Source organism: Drosophila novamexicana, unplaced genomic scaffold (assembly GCF_003285875.2).
Source record: "Drosophila novamexicana strain 15010-1031.04,08,12 unplaced genomic scaffold, DnovRS2.1 tig00001453-arrow-arrow-pilon, whole genome shotgun sequence".
Classification (NCBI taxonomy): Eukaryota; Metazoa; Arthropoda; class Insecta; order Diptera; family Drosophilidae; genus Drosophila; species Drosophila novamexicana.
The window spans coordinates 596,144-617,725 of record NW_020824860.1 but is presented as its reverse complement, the minus strand read 5'-3'; the positions used below and the strand labels follow the sequence as shown (position 1 = coordinate 617,725).

The 21,582-nt window shown below is 43.9% G+C and overlaps 2 protein-coding genes across 2 annotated transcripts in view; one reads left to right on the top strand and one right to left on the bottom strand.

Moving 5' to 3' along the window:
- Positions 1-21,341, bottom strand: part of LOC115767737 (MAP kinase-activating death domain protein) — a 35,398-nt gene extending 14,057 nt beyond the window's left edge. The window contains exons 1-17 of the mRNA XM_030712049.1: positions 21,087-21,341; positions 13,333-13,497; positions 12,171-12,592; positions 11,538-12,045; positions 10,957-11,318; positions 10,339-10,465; positions 7,932-7,964; positions 6,720-6,814; positions 5,559-6,657; positions 5,291-5,494; positions 4,954-5,004; positions 3,538-3,907; positions 3,091-3,476; positions 2,452-2,937; positions 1,892-2,008; positions 1,356-1,613; positions 534-773 (exon numbers count right to left, since the gene is read on the bottom strand). Coding sequence (XP_030567909.1) covers positions 534-773; positions 1,356-1,613; positions 1,892-2,008; positions 2,452-2,937; positions 3,091-3,476; positions 3,538-3,907; positions 4,954-5,004; positions 5,291-5,494; positions 5,559-6,657; positions 6,720-6,814; positions 7,932-7,964; positions 10,339-10,465; positions 10,957-11,318; positions 11,538-12,045; positions 12,171-12,592; positions 13,333-13,455 — 4,881 coding nt within the window. The 5' untranslated portion in view covers positions 13,456-13,497; positions 21,087-21,341. The remainder of the gene's footprint in view (positions 1-533; positions 774-1,355; positions 1,614-1,891; positions 2,009-2,451; positions 2,938-3,090; positions 3,477-3,537; positions 3,908-4,953; positions 5,005-5,290; positions 5,495-5,558; positions 6,658-6,719; positions 6,815-7,931; positions 7,965-10,338; positions 10,466-10,956; positions 11,319-11,537; positions 12,046-12,170; positions 12,593-13,332; positions 13,498-21,086) is intronic.
- On the top strand, positions 9,552-10,314 carry LOC115767736. The gene has a single exon (XM_030712048.1). It carries the CDS (start codon positions 9,711-9,713, stop codon positions 10,137-10,139), a length of 429 nt encoding a protein of 142 aa, XP_030567908.1. The 5' UTR covers positions 9,552-9,710; the 3' UTR covers positions 10,140-10,314.
- Positions 21,342-21,582: the final 241 nt, after the last annotated feature.

Here is a 21,582-nt window from a genome sequence, read left to right as displayed (position 1 = left end):
AGCCCCACAATATCTATGGGAAGTGTGTTCCCGAGTAACTCTGGTATTTACAGTCCGATCTTTATGAAAATTGCAGTGCTTGAACATAACTTAAACAAGTGTGTGCATACCAAAGCTCAAGGATCTGGCTTTAAAGGCTTGCTTTTGTTCTAATTTCTATAAGACTGGAGGTAGGTTGCCAAAAACTGAAATATTTCCAACCTATGTAAACTATTCAAGAGCCTAAATACCAAGTTTGAACTAATTATTTACCAAAATTCTCGATTTATGCTTAAAAGACTATATCTCCAAATCGATATTTATCGGTATCGGATATCGGCTAAATATGATATGATATGATACACTTGCTTGCGACAAATTTATATATAGAAAATTATAAATCTGCAGCTTTTGTAGTTCCCAAAATCAATCAGGACTGACTCATTCGACTCGTTCGACAACCTAATCAAGACGGAGATCCTGCCTAGCGCCTCTTACATACTTTACTCATTTCCAATAAGTTCAGGGCACATGGGAATGCAAGAAGAACTCACCAGATTGTTAATCTGATCAACCACATTGTGCACCTCCTGCGAGTAGACAAGCCCAATGTGACTCTTGCCCAGCAGGCGACGTATTTTGCGTCGAATCTCATCCTTGCTCACATTCAGCATCACCAATATTGCCGTCAGATTGTAGAGCATGGTGCTCAGCAGTCGATCTTCATCGTGTTCCAAACGCTTACGCTCCGATTCGCTCAGCGATTTGTAGCGCTCCATCATCTCAATGGGACCCTGAATGGATAAATCGAAGAAATGCATATTATAATGAAATTGATTTCAAGTTTTCCATGCATTTTCCGCCTAGGGAAGTGAATTCGATTCGGCTTTTTTTCATAAACAGTTTCCATTAATTATTCGCTCTAAAACTTAAAAAAATACGCTTAATCCAATGAAAATAAAACTTTCATTCACACAATCCCGAAATTCCAGTTTCCACCTTGGGAGGTGGAATTCAATAAAATCGTTAAAACACAATTCAATTTCATCGAGCCGTTTCCACTCATGTTTCGCTCCAAGTCCTTAAGAAACACTTTCATCGAATGAAGAAATAACTTCCATTCATACAATCTTGTTGTCCCGAATCCACCTTGTGAGGTGAATTTGACAAAATCTATGAAGCCTGAATGAAATGCGTTTTCACATTGAAGATCGAAAAAAAATAAAAACAATTGCATATCTAGAAGAAAATAATTCCTTCATGCAAAAGTTTCCCCCTTTTTTCACTTCAATGGATGGAAATTGAGAAAAAAATATTTAAAATAAGATTGCGACGATAAAATACCTGCACAAATATTTAGATAAAGCTCGGCTCACCTGATCCATGCCGATCATATCACGCTCCTGACTGACCGCATCCAAGAAGGCGTCCTCCCAGAATTGCATTTGATTCCACAGATTGAGGCGATCCTTGCCCAAAAGGCCCTCGAATAGATATACCCGGGGACTGTCCGGCGATGGTGAGGATGAGGTGTTAATCAAATGCCCGCCCGTATAACGGAAACCGGCGCTGAGCGTCGATTTGCCGGACCACAAATTTCCGGTGCTCTTTTTCGAATCCTTCGATGTGGTGGTCTGTGAAAGAACAGCGACAATGCACAGCTTAGATCAAGGCAGATAAATCAGATATCTATATATATATATAAATAAATTGGTGATCGGTGCAGATCTCGAGCCAAAAGAAAATACAACCAACTACAAGTTGACAAGCTGATAATTGGCCTCCTTGTGGGCTATTTGGGCGGGGCCTGAGACAAGTTGAACATATCGATTTATGGGTGGATTAATATTTTTATCGTTTAATCGTTTAATCGATTAATCGATCGATCGGGGTCATCGAGCTGTGTACTTACATTTTCGTATTCGGTGTCTGAGACTGTGGAACGGAAGCTGGATGGCATGCGGACGCTCAGACTGCCAGCTGGCAGCAGATCACTGACCACGGATAGCGCGCCCGTGGAGCCAGCAGCCTACAAATTACAATACGATACGATACGATATGTATTGATTGCGATAGACGATAGACGATAAACGATATACGATATACGATTATTCTTAGCAGGCCGACATTGAGCATTGATTGAAGTTCGAGGCGTGGCCCGATTATGCGACTACGATATATTATTAATATGCTGATAAGCGCTTGCTACATTTATATATATAATTATATATATATAGATATATACGATATATAGACAACGATAACGATTACGATTACGATTACGATAGCGATGCACGATATTGGCATACGATGGTGTACAGCATTGATACACTGACTACGGCATAAATGGACATGGACATGGACATGGACATGGGCGTGGGCGTTGGCATGGGCATGGGCGTGGCAGCTATGATTGAATGATTGAGCTAACGAGTATTTAATGCTGTAAGCTTTTACAATTGCCACACTCACATCTGAATCGAACGAGGTGAGCATATTCTTCAAGGCACTTCTCTTCTGCGACAACATATCCTTGAACATCTCTGTGGTCGACTGCCCATCCTGGCTGTCCGCCGAGGACAGACGACGGGCGGCGGCCGTTGTTGTTGCCGTCGCTGCCGTTGTGGCCGACAGGGCCGTATGGGTTGAGCTCTTGCGCGACTCCTGCGGCGAGGCCCACTCACTGCCCAGACCCGAATGTGAGCCATTCGGACTGCTCGGTGAGCGCAGATTCTCACGACTGCCCATGGGACTAGCCGCATGACTCGACAACAAGCTGGACGACATGTCGCTGCCCTCGTTGATCTCCTTGCTCCAATAGTGCGTGTGCGCCACCTCCATTAGCTGAAACACGGACGCCATGCCGCCGAGACCAAAATTGCTAAAAGTCGCGTCCAGGCCGCCGGCAATTGCCTGCACACACTTCAGCATGCCCTTCCACACGGGCTTGGTCACACACTATTTGAGAAACGGAAACGAAAAGGGAAAGGGTTTAATAGAATATGTCCCATAAAAATAACACTTAGTTAGCATTGAAAGATGAAGGATTGGCCAAAAGGCGTATCATTAGTGTGAATTATAGCCTTGGACTTGGGGCATTTTCTGACGTACCACATCGTCAATATGATCATCGGGCGCTATCTTCTTGTCCAGCGTCTTGTTAAGCTTGCTCAGCACGAGCGTGCGATAGGATTCATCCTCCATCAGCTTCTTGAAGCGATTGAGCTTGAGCCAACCGACACCCTCGCCGGCGAGCACCTGATTGGTGACATCCTTGAGGAATGCCTGATTCTCGGCATTGCTATGCGAACGCTCCTGATTTTGTTGGCGCGTCAGATCCTCCTGGGTTTGCCGCGGTCCCGAATGCTTTATGAGCGGCGTACGCTCCACCAGACCCTTGCGACTGGGAAACGGATCAAAATTGCTGCCCGCCTTGTTTTTAGCGCCGCCCATATTGGAGGGCTTGTGCTGCACCGCCGCCTGCTTCTGTTGGTTCTCTGTGCGTGAAGGTAACATGAGCTGGGAATTGAAATGCGGCAACATCAATGCCGGACTTACTCTTGCCAAACATGCCCGAGAACATGGTAGTTGTGGTGGAGGCCAGACCATTGAAATCGGTGCCAATCGAGGAAAAGAAATTGTTGCCCGGGCCGCCGCAGCCGCTTTGCTGCACCTGCTTCTGTGTGGCCAGCTGAGAGTTGGGCATTGCGGGCGCATTGCTGGACGCAGCCGAGCCGTGCTCTTCGATCTTGATGATGCCCTTCTTGGTGGCCGCCTCTTTGGCCGTCTTTGTCAGATCACCCAGCGTTGATTTGCCCACATAGGTGAGATCCTCCAAGGTGTTCTTGCTAACGCCAGCCGCCTGCTTGGACACCTCCAGCGCCTGCTTGGAAGCCTCGCCAGCCGCCTTCTTGGCGTGCAGCGTAAACTGTGAGGATCAGAGCATTAAATCAAATTAGTCCAAGCTTGCAATATATCAATTCGGGCACTATGCAAGGTATAACTTGAGAGTTACTACAGAACAACAGCGCAGAGTGCAGTATAATGACAGCCGGGACAACTAACTACAGCGAAATGATGCAATCTACAAGCTACAATGGTTCTAGGGTTGACAGCTGCCTCGAAAAGTGTTTTTTTTTTTTAGATTTTTGTTGTGTGGTGACATAAAAAATCGATTTCCTTCAGTCCTTTACAGTTCACAGTTCACTTTTAGCTTTGGAGTTACATCCCACAGCTTTGTGGCTCTATTGCAAAACAGGGTTGTCACCCTATGTTACAGTTTCTCTTTCATTCGATAATTGTTTATGAAGAAACGCCATACTTTACTTGTATCTTATCTATGGAGGTTCCTTCCCCAGATTTGCAATGCAAATTAAAACAGGGTTGTCACCATTCTTACACAGTTTCCATTCAATTCAGTAATTTTTACTATTCATTTCCTATCCTGTTTTACTATGATCTTTTGAATTCCTGTTAAGATGTCTCCTTAAGCTTTACAGATTCAATTCAAAACAGGGTTGCCACCATGTTATTTAAATCGTTTTCATTTCATTTGATTATACACAATTTCTAGTACATTCCTGAAGTGCCTGTTCAAAATGATTTTATCTTATCTATGGGAGTTCGTCCTCCAGATTTGCAGCTCAAATCAAATCAGGGTTGTCACCATGCTTTAATAGTTGATTCTCTTCAACTTAACTTGCATGAGTACAGTATACAGTATTTTCTTTGGTATGACTTTATGATTAATTTTTAGCTTGTAACTCCAATAGGTTTGACATTTATAGAGTTGTCACCACACCAGAGATATCCTTAACCGAACTCTAAATTCTTTAAGTATGGGCCTGGGCATGGAAGAAGGTAATATTAATGCTCGTGCGTGCGTGGGCGTGGGCGTGTGCATGTGTCTGTGTGTTTTTTGATGTTAAATGTGTTTAGAGGTTAGGGCGAGTGTGCGAGTGGCTGGGTACCAACCTTTTCGAAGGTGTGACGCATTTTATCATCTAGATCTTCGTCCTGTGCATGCTATACTTAGTTATACATTGGTTTACATTGAAGTAGACACATAGAACGTGCGATTATGTTACGATTATCGATTTGGTTGATCGATATCGATATCGATGAGAAACGTTTCGATTAATCGTTAATCGTTAATCGAATTTCGAATTACGTTTATCACAGTATCAAATTAGATGAACAACAGAGAGCACAACAACACACATTGAGTCCGACAATGGATGCACATTCAATTCTATATATATATGTATATAACATATATATATATATCAATTTGCTTACGGACACAACTCACCTTGTCCACATGGGCCAACAGACCCTCCTGGCTGCTCTGGCGCGTCGTCTCACGCACCAGCTCCTTGGCGTGCGAGGCAAAGTTTTCGAATAGGGAACTCTGCGAACTCTGGCGACCCGGACTGCTCGAACTGGAGCCGGAGCTGCCAGTGCGAGCCAATATATTGGTGACACTCGGTTGCTTAACGGGCGGCGTCAGCGGTGGCTACAACGAACCAGGACTGGGTTAGGTTTTTTTTCAAAAAAAAAAGGGAAGATCTTTCGCTTACCGGTATCTTCTTCTCGGTGCGCTCCATATCGCTGGTATTGCGCTGCAATTTGCTGCTGGCTATGCTCTTGCCGGTGACCGTGGAGGTTGTATCCGATTCGGCCTCCAGGCTGGCCATCTTAATTGTCGCCTCGAGTCGCATGGCCAGCGGTGTGGCCAGCTCAAAGGCACCCGGCGCCGGCTGCTGACCGGACTTGGGCTGAAAATCAAACTCCGAGTCGCGATTGAAGCTGGGCGAGCTCAGGTCCGAGCGACTGGATGAGGATGATACCGGTGAATCGGCACGCTCCTCATCCCCCTTGCTGGCCGCTGGTCCGGCCAAACCCTCCGGATACTGCAGCTTGCTGGGCGGATGATAGACCAGTGCCGGATCCAGATTGGAGGACAACGTCTGCGGCACGACATGCGGCCGATTATAGGAGCCAAAAACATCATGCAGACTGGGCGACAAATCCGATGAGGCCATCTCCGAGACAAAATCGCTCAGTGAGCTATACGAGGAGCTGCTGCTGTCGGCACCCTCCGAATCGGAGCCACTCTCATCCGTTGGCTGGCACTCGAGCTGCTTCAAGGAGCGCAATGCACCATTTAGCGAACTGCCATCATCCCACACCGAGAAGCGTATGGGCGTCAGGGAGTGGGCAAACCATTTAGGCTTATCGCCCACCTGCATCGGGTCCATGACGCCCGTCTGTACGCGCAGGAAGGCGACATTTGTGGGCGTTAGAGACCATTCCGCCAGGAATTCCACAGCCTGCGTGCGCGAAAACTGATTGAGGAACGAGGAGGCGCGCGGTCGTGAACGCAGAAAACTATTGATTTGGAAGGCGACAACGGGTCGCGGATACAAACGCAGCGTGCGCGTATGCTCCGCAAAATTGGCCAGGGTATTCTGGGCATTGAAGAAGCGCACCATGGCCACACGCGTCGCGACATCCACCGAATCGACGTCGGTGCCGTAGACAAAGGGATTCAGTGCCGGCGAATTCATCGGACTGGGCTGGCGGGACAACATTGCGCCCTGTGCGGACATCGAGTTCCGTTGACTGGCCTGTGCCGAGTGTGGAGGCGTTTGCAAGGGCAGACGCACTTGTGAGACCCTAAACAGATGTCGATTAGAACCGGTGAACCGCCGTACATGCTCAACACACTCAACACTCACCCCAATAGTGGCGGCTCCTGGAGACAATCGCGCACCGAGGGCAACAGCTGCTGCGAGGATACAGCCTGATTGGAGGCCGTCATTGAGGTCAAAGCCTGTCGCAAGGAATCGAAAGAAAAAATCGTCGCTTTAGTAAACTCAGCTGTAGAAAAAACTTGACTAGGCTGCAACTTCAACAGGGCTAGCTATAAGGATGGGTTAGACCGAAAGAGCGGCAGGGGTTAGGGCCATTTTAGGGATAACTAGTTACAAGGTGAAGCTTAAACACATACAGCATGCACACAGAAGAAGGAAGAGAGAGACGCTATGAGAGAAAGCCAATAACTGGGCTAGGCCCCAGTCAGAGCTCAGAGATGTAGCGAGATTTATTTGTGCAGAGAGCTAGCCAAAGCACCTATAGGCATTTCCAGGGCCACAAATCGAAGGATGAGTTTATGGTTAGTCAAATGCTGAGACTTCTCTAATGCTTCTCAAGGTCATCTAATTGGATACCACTTTGGGTGGATGCTACGAAGTAACCTTTATTAAAGCCAAAGTTCTTAGCTTTTGGCAGATATTTTCAGTTCAACATGATTAATTCTCAGTCTCATTCAGATAGAAAAGAATTTTATGTTAACAAAATCGTTTGAATTCGTCTTTAAAAAGCTGAAAAAATGGTTCAAACTAGGGTTTGAACCGAAAGATGTGGTTCTAAATATAGATGAGAAGTATGAAGAAAACTTCAAAAACTGTTTCATGGGTTTTCAACATGTTTAACATGGTTATATTGTATCTATGTTATGTTACATCTATGTTAAGTTGTATCTATGTTAAGTGACATCTTTTTCCACAACTGTTAACTATAGATTTGTTTCACGTTACATTTTGATAATACTTTTTCTCGATGAGAAAAATACGTTTTCTTTTGGACTTTGATTGTGGTGGAACCATTTCTGGAAATGCCCATACGCATGAGTTATGTTAGCTAAAGTTAAATGTTATGTTCTATGCATAATGTGACTGTCTGCATGCGTTTAAATGTATGTTAAATACTAGATAATATGTTAATATGTTATGTTTAGTATACAACAATTCATAGTATAAGTAGTATTTTTAGTAGTTGTTATGTACAAAACGCTTTCAACTCAAAACCAAATGATAATCATAAGAAAATGTTATAAGAACCAAGGAAGAAATGTTATTTAACATATGTTAAATGTGAACGATATTTACACCAAGTCCAGCTTCATCCATAAGTAGCATAGCCTGCATTTGTTGTTGTTGTTGTTGTTTTTATTGTTGTTGTTGTTGTTGTAGTTTTTGTTGTTGTTGTTGTAGTTGTGAACAAGTTTAAGAAATTCGTATAACAGATAATGCATGATTGTTAGAAGTAGAGTAGAGTACAGCATTAGCGAAGTAAAAGCCACAAAAAGATAGACACAAATATAGAATGGGCGAGAGAGAGAGAGAGAGAGAGAGAGAGAGAGTAAGAGAGAGACGGATAGAGCAATAAAAGTATCGAAAAAGTGTTCGAAATAAAAACAAAAGTATACAAACAAATATATATATATATATGTATGTGTATATAAAAAGAGTTAGGTTTAAATCATGGACGGCTCTGTAAGTGTGACTCCAAGGCGATATAGACATTTCATAATACAGTATTAAATATGTAGATATATTTATATATATAGAGCACAGTCATACAAAAGTGTGGGAAAGAGGCGATAAATTAAACAGTACACTTATCAACGGTTAACCGTTGGACTATCGATATGCGCGCTTCGTATCGAAAATATATCGATATCTTTTATAACATTCGAAGCGGGCGCATAACAGAGCTGAGCTCCATTTTACATGGACAATCAAAGCCTATATCTAGATATAGATATACAATTAAATATGACATGTTAAATCAGTAAATGCGTGTATCGAGCATCGGGAAGTGTTTTAACAATCACACAAATTAACATTTAAGTATTATCGCAACTAGCAGATACCCTGTACCCAATACCCAGCAATATGTGTTGATATGTACAGGAAAGATATATACACTAAAAGAAATTACCCGGCGGCGCCTTAATTAAACTGATTTAAATAAAAAATTAAAACGTGAAAGTCAGTATATTTTCGGCACGCCGAAGATTAAATACCCTTGCCTTACACATATAGGTGAGAATCGAGGAAAATGTCTTGAAAATATTTTGGAAAACGGAATATTTTGCAATACAAAAGACTACTTTTCGACCGATCTTTATTGATGTTGATATCATTTTGTATATATGTATGGGACATAGTAAGACTTATAAATGTCGAGTTTGAGTAAGGTATCTTGATAAACAGAAATGTTTTCCTGCCTACGTTTCGACCGATCTTTCCTATGGCACCTATCTGATATAGTGGTCCGATCTGGTCGGTTTCCCCATCTGAACTGTACTTTAAGAAGGTAGCTTTATAGCTGAGGGACAGACAAACGGATGCTGATCTAGAATATAGATACTTTATGGGTTTGGAGATGTCTTCTTCTATGCGTTACACATTTCATGATAAAACTAGAATACCATTTACTGGGTAAAGAGAGTCTGTCAGTCTTGACATTTGTCTTTCACTTTTTGGGCTAAAATAAAACTTAATTAATCTCAATCTAGCTTGGCTAACATATATCCTAGCTATTTAAATCCTAATCAAAACGTTTATTATACTGAATCGGAAATTCTGACCGGAATTAATTTCTCTGGGCACAAATCATAAATAATTGCTGCAATAAATTAATGTGAGACAAAGTTTTTTGTTTATTGTTAAGTAGACGTTTTGGGCCTGTGCTTGAAAGTTGTGCACGACTCAGCTGTCAGTTTGCCAGTTTTTATTTGCCCCCTCGTTTCCGTTCTGCTGCATAGTTTTATTAGGAAATTTCGTTTGCGGTTCGATTTGTTATTATCGGAAAATTTGTTTCCCGATTTTTAAGCTCAAAAAAGAAAAATCAATAAACCAACAGAAAATAGCCAATTAAAAATGCCGAGACAAAAAATTGCGACCATGTCTACAGAAGTGACGCAATCTCTCCGGAATGCAGAAAGCATGCGAAAAGTGCCAAACTCCATGGATCCACGCTTGGATCAGCTGGTGGTGTATAGCTCCGTGCTGGAGCATTTGCTGCAACAGAAGCTCCATTATGAGCACGAGCGAGACATGGAGCAGCTACGCCTCGAGAGATTCAAGTGCGAGGGTGCCAAAGATAATCGCATACACGTGCAAATGCAGGTTGTGAAGAAGGTGCAGGGCATGCTACCAGATATTGTCTTCAAGATGCGCAACGAGTACGACAAATTCGAGCGCTTTCTGCATAGGGAGAAGGCCCTCAAGAGCATTAATCTATCCCTATACGATAAGGGTATGCAGTTACTTAAGGCCTGCAAGAAGAATCTAGAGCAGACCCTATAGACATGGTCGCACCCGCATGCACACACACACGCACACACACACACCCACACACATACACATCTCAATCACATCAATTAAACACGATTAAGTAGTTGTCGCAACAAAATTAAATGGTGCCCCAGTCAACTATATGGATGCACAGAAATCTTAATGCATGTCCATGTATTTTTAATTACAACCATCCTAACAAGGGGCTTACCTGTTTCAGATGATTCTTCAGTATGGTACCCTCGGGCTCCGGCAATGGAGGTATCTCATCGTATCCACCTGTTGGTGGCGTCAGCTTGGTAGAATCCAAATCCACAACCCAAATGTCATCGGGCAACCTGCAAGTTTTTGATTTACATAAATATTTGTAAGACACTACCGGGCACTAGCAGGAACCATCCGGTAGGGCCTGGCAAACCAAGTACTCCCAGGCAAACCAAGTACTATCGGGCACTACCGGGCTATACCGGGTCATAGCAGGAATCATCCGGTAGAACCAGGCAAACCAAGTACTACCAGGCACTAGCGGGCTGTACCGGGCATTGGCAGGAACCATGCGGTAGTAACAGATAAACCAAGTACTACCAGGCACTACCAGGCTCGACCAGTCACTAGCAGGAACCATCCGGTAGTAACAGGCAAACCAAGTACTACCAGGCACTGCCCAGTACTTCAAGGCACTACCAGGTACTCGGAACTACCGATACTGCAAATTATACCAGGCATTACCGAGCTGTACCGGAAACTACCAGGCATAAGATAGCCCTACGAAACATTAAACAGCACTACCGGGCGCTACGATGCACCACCCGGAGGACACTATCCGTACCTAAAGTTCTTTTTATAGATGAGAAAAGAGGCTGGCACACCGATGACAAAGGGCGTGGGCGCGAGCAGCAACTGCTCGGCACAGCTGAGGCATGTGGGCAGCAACGGTATCACTGGAAACATATACTCCAATGGATAGAGCATGGTCACGAATGCCATTACCGACATGGAGAGAGCATTATAATCGCGCGATTGGAATAGCACCTTGTTTTCCAACATGATCAAAGTCCACACCTTCAGGCATGTCTCCACGCCGAGCAGCTCGAGTGGCAAATGCAAGGGAAAGTCAACCAGCGAGAAGCGTGTGTGATCCGGTAGTGCGAACAGCAATGGTTCATGCACAGTTGGCGACAGCACCTCCACCTGTGAAATGATGAAAAGAATTAAATAAATGGCAAATTATAAAAATAGCAAAAATGATAATTGAATCTGTTTGAAAAACTCGTTAGGCTTAAGATATATATTAAAAAATGGGAACAAGCACATATCGAAGGATTTAATTTTAGATTTTCTAGATCTGGTATTCCAATAGACTGAGACAAGTCTAGCCCGAAAATGATGGATGAGAATCTTGGAACGTACCTCGACACGCGTAGAGCCCGGCACCGGCACTGGCGTGGAGAGCAGACGCAATATCCATGTCTCGATCTCGCGCACATCGTGCAGCACAATGGAGGGTGTCGCCTCGCTGGCATGGCCCGTCAGCACCGTCCACACATTGTCCCGATTGAGTTTCTGGGAGGCGCCGACACGCTTCGGTGACGACGACTCGTTGCAGGCATCGATCAGCTTCTTCAGTATGAAGAGGCACTCACGGAACGTGGTGAAGAACGGATGATGCGATATGATGCAGAGCGAGGTGAGCGACTGATTGCGCAGCTTGGTGCGCTTGCGTGAGGCCCGCGGCGATGGCGAATGACTGCCGCCGGATTCGGAATCCGCTGAGGGTGCCATTAGACCCAACTTGGGCGCCGAAGCACCGCTTTGAGTTGGCGGATATTGATGCGAATGGAGACGCTGCTGGTCAGAGTCGCGACGCGAGGTCAGTTCACGATCCGAATCGCTGGGCGCTACGTTACTTCTGTAGTCGCTAGAAGTAGTTAAGAGGCCGTAACTATTATGGAAATGGTTTGGAAATCGGTTAGATCAATAAAGCCAAAAGCGTCCCGCCACCCAGCACCAGCAGCAGCAGCTGCCTGCCACGCACACACTTGCCTGCTGAACGCCGAGTCTGAGCTGCGCTCCATGCTCTTGCGCCACGATTCCCGCCGGAACGCCGATGAGCGTCGACCGCGCACACCTCCAGCCCCGACGCCGCCGCTGCCGCCGACGCCGCCAGCAGCGTGTCCACCCGGCGCTCCATTGCCAGCCGGATTACCACGTTCGGCGCCAGCGGCCGTTGCCGAGCAGGGCCGCTCGATGGGCCGATAGAAATTAACACAGATGCCGTAGCGTGTCTTGCCCGAATCCTTGTCGGTTAGCGCAAACACAAACGAGGTCATGTCCCGTATGGCGGAGCCGGTCCGTCGCGGTCCCACGCTGGTGCAGCCCTCCGGCTGGCAAAAGTAGACCATGTCCAGCGGCAGCGGAAAGTCCGCATGGTCTGATGGTGGATAGCGTCGCAGCAAGTCGGGCACCTGCAATACGTCCAAGGGAATAGCTCAAAATGTCGAAATGTTCTAATCGAGCCTTATCGACTAGAAGATGCCCTGTAACCCGCTCTGCAAGTGAATAGTATGTGCATCTTTCTCTTCTCTTTGCCCCGCGTACCGCATTTCTGAATAGCTTCGGTTCTTAAAGTCCGATCTTTGTGAGATTTGCATACAAAGAGCTTGGCTACTTTATAGGGGGCTTTCCATGAAATATACATTCCTTATTACATGAGGACCTACATTTCGCTGCTTTAAGAATCATGCCTTGAAATCGATTTTTATCGATATTTCAAATATATATATTTCAAATTTCAAGTTTTTAGCTCTTATAGTTTCTGAGTTCCCAAATATATTTCCCATATAGATTCGGAGAGGCTTCCTTCTAGCTGTTAAACAGGACAAACTCCTTGAAATTGCGACCACTTTTGCTTAAGTTAAGCTATCTAAGCTATACCAAAACTGAACATCTTCTTCAGCATGAGTTATACAAGATTCTATCGATATTTATCGATTTTAAGTAAAATTAACAGACTATCATTAAAATAAAGGAGTTCCCACATCTAAACTTGACTCTTGACAAGCCGAATGGACTCTAATCGTTGTCTTGGATGCCCTCGTCCCGTTGGTTAAGTACATTTGCACAACAATTGCGCAGTTTCACAGGGTACACGGGGTATACAAGCTGAATATTTGTACATTGTGGCATATTCAGAAGCAAGACTCACCTGAACGGGCGGCGCTTTGCTGCCCTGCATGCCCTTGGGCATTGGCGGGGTCGTGTGCGCACCCACAATGGCCATGTAGTCGACGAGTCGCGGGCATAACGAGGCGCGTTGCTGATCCGACATTTTGTGGGATGCTCTACTCACTACCCTTGGGCGGGGACCTTGCTGTAAGTACACACACACACAGAGAGAGAGAGAGAGAGAGGGGGGGTTAGATGAAAGATGAAATCAAAGATAAACACCATTAGTAAACACAGGGAAGACAGGGAACAAAGGGGAAGTGAGGGAACAGAGGGCTGCCGTTCACAAGGCCATTTGGGCAGGAGCTTCTATCCATTAGCCATGTCTGCTAATCGAGTTAAGCTCCACACGAGGCAGCCTTTCAGTAAGCCGTAAATTGAATTTGAGCCCTGAAAACAAGCGCATGCCAACAATTACCACTAAAAGGACGGATTTTCCTCAGGTCCTTGACTGTGGCACATGCAAAATAAAATCAAATTCAAACTCAAAAAAAAAATGACTAATTTAATTTCTGATAAATTCTGCATTCATTCATCTGGATTTCAAAAGCTGCATTTCTCTAGAGAAAAACACATATTATTCATAGAGTATACATAAGTATGCATAGAATTAACAAGCGTGCGGTCGCTGGTTCAAATCTGCATCCAAACGAACAAGCATGCAGTCGCTGGTTCCAATCCAACCGCAATTATCAATTATTCTACTTGTTAATGATTCAAGTCATCGTTGAACTAGCTAGTGTAAAGTTGATGGTTCAAGTCTGCGTCGAACTAGCAAGCGTAATGTCGCTGGCTCAAATCTGTTCAAAGTAACATGCTTGTAGTCGCTGGCTCAAATTTCCGTCGAACTTACAATCGTGAAGTTTCTGGTTCAAATCTGCGCAAAACTAATAAGCGTGAAGTTGCTGGCTCAAATCCAGCAGGAGTTTACGATTACTCTATTATGTTAAGTTGCTGGTTCAAATCTTCGTCAAACTAGCAAGCTTGCAGTCGCTGGCTCAAATCTACGTTGAACTCAGTTGCTGGTGCAAATCCAGTCGCAATTTTCAATTATTCCATGTGCCTATTTGCATTTATTATGCACAAAGCACAACGCAAAATGGAAACTGAATGGGATTTAAAAATAATAAATAAACGGGTTTCTTTTCATTTATTTGCTCGCAGTCAACTATGCAAAGGGGAATAGCTAAAATTAACCATGGACATTGACGGACAAGCCTTTTTATGAAACTATAAATACGCGCAAAGTGGAGCTTACGCCCCCGGTCGCGGTCCGTATTTATAAATTCACTTTGGCGCTTTCTCGGAAGTTGACCAAGACCAGACGCTCAATTAAATTCCCTTTAATGCTAAGCTGGCAAACAGAAAGGGGGGCGAGAATATGAAATCCTGCGAATGCACAATTTCATCCAATTAGCGCATTAGAGAAGTTATCCTCAATAAACGCACAGCGTATATTTAATAAGTGAAAGCGGTTAGCGAAAGTTAAATTGGCTTTAAGCTGAATAAAAGTTAATGAAAAGCGGGAGGGCTGCCGCCTGCTCGAGAAGTCAGCTTTACTTTTGACCTATTATATATCGGAAAGACCTTTAAGCACATATCAGCTTAACTACAGCCCAGTCCAGCTGCTGTTGGGCAAAAGGTCAGCGCTATTCGAATTACTTTTTATTTTGTATTTTAAAGCTCTATAAATCAACGACCTGCAGACAGTTCGAGCCAATCAGTCTCTAAGGACCAGACCCATCAAGTCAGTGGCCTGCTAATGACCTTGCCAGGGGCAGGGACATGGTGCAGGGGACATGGGACATGAGGCAGGGGGCAGGGACTTGCTGTCAGCAGCAGAAGCCAAGCGCATGTCGCTGGCAGAAAAGAGAATTCTTTAGAAAATAACGCAAATTGCAAAATTACCAATCGCATTGACGTCAGCCGCGAACGGATGTTAAACAGCTTGAGCATTGGTCTTGGGGAAATGAGAAAAATGTGCAGAAAAAAAGTGAAATGCAAAATAAAAAAAAAATAACACGGAAAATGGAAAAAATTGTTTAGGAAAAGGCGAGTGCGGCATGCAAATATTCGCTGCGGCTCTGGCTCTGGCTCTGACTCTGATGATTGGCATGACAGAAAGTTCATTTGGCATGATTGACATGCGGCTGCGAGGGGGCGGCAGGGAGAGGCAGAGTGAAGGAGGGAGAGAGGGGGAGTGAGGCAGAGCGGAAGGAGAAACAAGAGTGGTTGAGACCTTGATGGCACTTGACAAGCTTGGGACTGTCTCAAGGACAACTACTGTGGGATTTGCAACGCGCAACACATAATTCCAAAGCGCAAAGCAAGTAAAATTAAACTAGTCGGGCGTAGACGACTAGAAGTTACCCTAGGCACAACGCTGAGCGGAGCATGCAAAACACTTTAGCTTCCTTTGCTACTTTCCCTTGATCAAAAGTGTGCAAACACCAAAGCGCAAGGCTCTTTCTTAAGGAAAACTAAGTTAAATATTTCTCATCTGTATATAACAATTCTCTGGTGTAACTAGCTCTAACTATGCTTTAAGAAACATAGCTGAGCATCGATATTTATCGATAGACTAAAAGTCGTTGAATAGACTTTTATTATATCTGAGCATCGATATGCTAAGAAACGTCGCATAGTTGCCAATTTCTACAATTTACAATGGTGAGAACAACTTCAAGACTTCCCTAGATCGATATTTATCGATAGACTAAAAGTCGTCGAATAGATTTTATCATACTTAGACATCGATAGTCATCGATATGCTAAGAATCGCCGCATAGATAGCTGGTATTACTTCTTCATTTCCGAAAAACGATATTTATCGATAGACTAAAAGTCATCGCATATATGCCAACTCCTACCTTTAGCATATCTGGTAATCGATAATTATCGATAGACTAGATAGACTTAAAATCTTCGCATAAACGCCAACTTTTAGCATTTGCATAAACGGGCACAACTTCGTAATACCCTTTGAACATGTTGTTTGTACTTGTGGGCGGGGTTGAGGGCGGCATCGGATTGAAGGATGACTGCGTTTTGGCCTTGCATCTCACAATTTTCATTACTGCGCAAAGTTTTTATGCTGAAGCCACAAGGCCAAGCAAGGAATGCGACTCTTGTATGCGTGTGTGTGTGGGCGGGGCATTTGGCCGGTTGCACTCTTCCAGCTAAAAGCCATATAAACATGGATGCCACATGCCATGGCTAATCATGTCAAGGCTGCGGTTTTCTATATTCTATTCCCCCAACTGGCAGCGGTGCTTAGTAAACGTTTGCTGAGCAATTGCAGCTGCAACATACATATATATATATAAATATATATCTGTACATATATATGCTAGTGTATTTACTGTGGCACTTGCCACATTCCACTTGCCAGTTGGTCGTCAATTTCATTTAATGGACGCAGGCAGGACGCCAACGCGTTTCAAGAGCTCGCGTCATCAGAGGCTGTAGCCGAGAATGCGACGCATTTCAATTGTTTCCGCCCCCGCGATAAAAATAGCCAAAGGCAAAACTGTCATTAACAAAAATAAGAATAGAACAAAAAAAAAGAAGGGAAAAGGGAAAAGGGAAAATGGAAAACACTGTCAACGACGTTGTTATGAAATGCTGCCATAAAAGAGATAACTCTCTCAATAAAGCCCACGCCTCTGAAGCCTGTTTCCTGTTTGCAGAGGGTTTCTCGCCTCTTCAATTAGCCAGTGTTGGATAAGGCACATTAAACAAGCTTCAACATTTAAAATCAAATACTAAAACTCTTATCTAAGCTGTCATTTCTGGTCGCATCATGAATATTTAACTAGCCCCTGGCAAATGGCACGAATATAATTGTTTCCCAGAATAGCCGTCATTATCGGCCAACAAGAGTTGGGCAAAATGTTGGACAAACTATTAAAAATTAATCACGTCCCAATCAAAGCCAAATTGGCTACGCCCTCAAACCAATCAAAGTGTCTAAAAAGTGACCCGAAGCAAGCAGCTGCGAGCTCAGCAAGTATACATAATGTATATGTATTTATATATATATGCAGCACGAACTGATTCGTTCTAATCATGTCGAAGTCGAACGCCATTTTTAAGCAAGCTACAAGAACTGAATACTTGCATATATCCAGGGAAATGGATACTCGTATATCATAGGTACAAGAACTTATTTTAATTCTGAATATCTGTTGCCATTTACAGTACATCGATACATATCGATTGTCACACAGGATTTGCCAAGTGAAACTCGCAACGTACCAAGTTTAGCTTATATATACACCCCCATTTCCTGGGATATATTCCCCACTTCGCTAAGCATCGCAGTATTTACATACATTTAAGTTCCATGCACCGAAGTTATGCAAGAAGAAGCACAAGCACCGCAGCCCTTCTCTCTTCTGCGTGTCTCAGTGTTTGACGAAGAAGCTAGAATGTTTGTAAGGCCAGCTGCAGGGTATCTGCCAGTCGTAAATGAGTTGAGGGCAAAAAAAACTGCCCCTTTGCGTTTCTCTTTGGTCCATTAAGGATTTGGACAAGCTGTCAATATGCTTAAAAGCATTTGCTGTCTTTTTCAAATCAAGAGAAATTTGGCAAAAAATTATAAAAAAAACCTTTTACCTGTTCAACTTTGGCAATAGTTCCATCAATATTTAAGCTACTCAGCTGTATTTAAGGGGAAAGAGTCTCGGTTTCATATTCAATAGAAACTGAACAGCATCAAGGCTATTTTTCTGTCTCTGCAAGAGCTCAACGAACATGTAAGCTTCTCGGAAATTCTGGCGAAAAGTTGCAAGCGCCTTAAAAATGGTTGCCGCACATTGTTTCATCGCGAAGAACAAGAACAGGAAGAAGCACAAGAAAGATTGCAACAATAACGACAATCTGTCAAAAAAGTTATTTTGCCCGGCAGCGTGGCGGAAATGACGAGTAGGAAATGTTGGAAAATACGGCAAAATACTGTGTCACAATAAGCTTAACAATAAAACTCAAATGCAAGCAGCTGCGCATAAGGAAAGCGCTTAAAGAACGCGACAAACGCGTTAGACACCGACCCAAGAAGTACCCTAAGAAATGATATATATCATTAATTATCTGATATATAGCTCAATCATTACTTGAGTTAAAGGAAGAAAGCACTTTCTTTAATTAAATCGATTGCGTTCTCAAAATTTGCTGCGTCTTTGACTTTAGAACTTTTCAAATATAATTTCTATTTATGTCTAATTGGACATATTCCTAGGAAATTGGGTGAAAGGCAAGCAAAAGGCAGCATCCGCTGCACAAAGAGGAAAGTGTGCAAGGCAATAGTTCCCTTGAACATTTATTTTTTTATTGAAAATGCATTCCCAGAAGCGTACAAAGGCAAACCTATTATGAGGTCTTATTGTACATTCGTCCTTTGCCTGTTCGTCCTTCTGCCTGTGCAATGTCAGAGCTAGGGACTCGTACGATTTTGAGCTCAGCTTCTGCTATGCCCCGAGTATATTAAATCAATCAATCAATCCAGTTGCTATGAAATCGATAAAAATCGTTATCGACACATAACTCTCGCAACTAGAGACACCAAATTGGCTAAAAATTGACAAAAATCTAGCTTTTAAATGGCTAAGTTAGCTAACAATTGGAGTGCGAACTACATTTAGCCGTAAATCAATGCACGATTGCTATAAAATCGATAAGCATCGATAAAAACAAACTTTTTTTGCAGCAACTCCCACAGTCAATCAGTCAGTCAGTCAATCATTCAGTCAATCTGTTAGTCAATAAGTCAGTCATTTAGTCATTCAGTCAGTAATTTATTCATTTAGTCAGTCAATCAGTCAGTCAGCCAATCTGTTAAGTCATTCAGTCCGTCAATCAGTCAGTCAGTCAGTCCGTTCATCAATCAGTCAGTCAGTTAATAACTCGGTCAGTCAATCAGTCATTCATTCAGTCCGTCAATCAGTCAGTCAGTCAGCCAATCAGTTAAGTCATTCAGTCCGTCAATCAGTCAATCAGTCAGTCAGTCCCTCAATCCGTCAGTCAGTCAATTACTCGGTCAGTCAATCAGTCAATCATTCAGTCCGTCAATTAATCAGTCATTCAGTTAGTCAGTCAGTCAATCATTCAGTCAGCCAATCAGTCATTCAGTCAGTCAGTCAGCTAGGACAAACAGTTTTGTATACAGAGATTTATTACTTTTTCGGATACCTTTGCCCTGCGCCTCGTAGAATATTAGTAACGTTCAACGTTGGGTTTAGGGTATCTCCGAGTCGCTAACACCCCACTGAGTCACCTCTTCTTGTGCGTTGCTTCAATAGCTCAATAAATTGTGCTATTTGCCAACATGAAAAGATTCCTTCAAATATATTTAGTTGATTTCTTCAATAACCTTTCCTTCTCGCTTTGAGCGCAAGCCTCATGCCTTAGCTGGACGTGCTTGTGTGGCAGGGTATATGCAGCCTGTGCTGGCTTTGCTCTGTTCTCTTTGTTGCTTTGTCCGTCTGTCGAGCCGTCCGTTATGTGGCCTTAGTGCAGCACAAAAGTATGCTACCTCAAATCAGCTGCACGTCAACTGCTTTAAGAGCTGGACGAAGGGTAGCTGCGTCGACGTCGACGTCGACGTCGCCGTCGCCGTCTGCGGCTCGCTGGGCCACTTACTTATGAACTCAAGTGTTGAGGCGACGTCTCTCGGGCGTTGCTTTTTCAATTAATTTGACGCTGTGCGACTCGTTTTACATGTGTAAGCATGCATGTGTGTGCGTGTGTGTGTGTGTGTGTGTGTGTGCACGCCTGGAGCCTGTCGAGTGGTGTGAATGACTTGTTGTTGTTGTTTTTCTAGTTGTTATTGTTGGCTCGCACGTGCCCAGTTGTTAGCTGTTGGGCCAGAAAATCGATAAAAGGCTCGGCAATTGCATTGCGTTACGCTAGGCTGATGGTCAAAGCCAAGCAGAGCGACAGAGACAGCAACAGCGAATAAATGGGGAATGGGGAATGGGGAATGGGCAATGGGAAAGAGGCAAGAGGAAGCAGAGGAGCTGTAGCTGAAGCTGAAGCAAAGCCAACGGAGCAGCCAGCCACATCATCAAGGCCACAAAATGTGACAGCAAAGCTGTCAAAGCTTATCGCACACACACACGCACACACACGCACAGCTGAAATAACGGCAAAACAAGTAACAAGCGCGAAATGTGATGAGGAAATTCAATTAATGCAAAGTGGGCAACAAAACATAAAAATGCTGCATTAAAAATTCATTGGAAAATAAGTAAAGCCAAAGGCCAAAGCAAACACAAACACAAACACACACACACACACACGCACACATGCAAAGGCCCGCATTAAATGCGAAATGCGCTCAAAAGTGTGCTACAAAGGCAAAGCAAAAAAAATAGGCAAAATGAACGCCGCTGCGCCGACAGCTGGGACTTCCAAGCCAGCCAAAAGAAAACGCGACGCAGGTGAGGTGGGTTGACAAGGCTAAGCAGCAGAGCAGGAGTAACAATGACACACACACACATGCGTACTCACTCACACACACACAGGCGCACGCAGCGGGCGTTCGCGTACGCAACAAGGTCACTGGAAAAATCGTTAAGCAGCAGCAGCAGCAGTAACAAAAGCAATGACAACAACAGCCGCAGCAGCAAAGCTATTGTTGTTGCTGTAGTAGTATACACACACACACACACATACATATGCGTAGAGCTGTGTTTCAAAAGAAGCATAGCACAGTTTTGGCATTCATTTACTTACCAGTTCGTCAGGCAATTATTGTTGTCAATCAGCTCAATGCGTCAACATTTTCTATGCAATACAATTGTTGCGCTGCGAACGCGCCACACAAAACTGCTCCAACAATAATTAACAACAACAACGAGAACAAGAAAAAAATAATGTTTATAAGTATAAAACACGCGCTCAAAAGCAATTAGGCACACGTTTAACTGTTTATTTTGCTCAAATGCAGCTACTCAGCTTCAACTGGCAACTGTGCTAATTCGTCAACTGCCGTTAAAGCGTCTATGCTGCGCGCTGTTCGTAGTATAACTGATTACTGTGACTAATAAGCAGCCAGGACGCGGGCCCGTTTTGTGCTGTGCTGTGGTGTGCTGTGGATTGTGGTGAGTTGTGGTGGCTATTGTGTGTGGCCGCATGTTGAAATTCCTATACGCGTTGCCAGACTGGAAATGACGTGCGCGCCAGTCGGCCATTTGGCGCTTAGCCACTTTTTTTTATTTCTCTACTCATT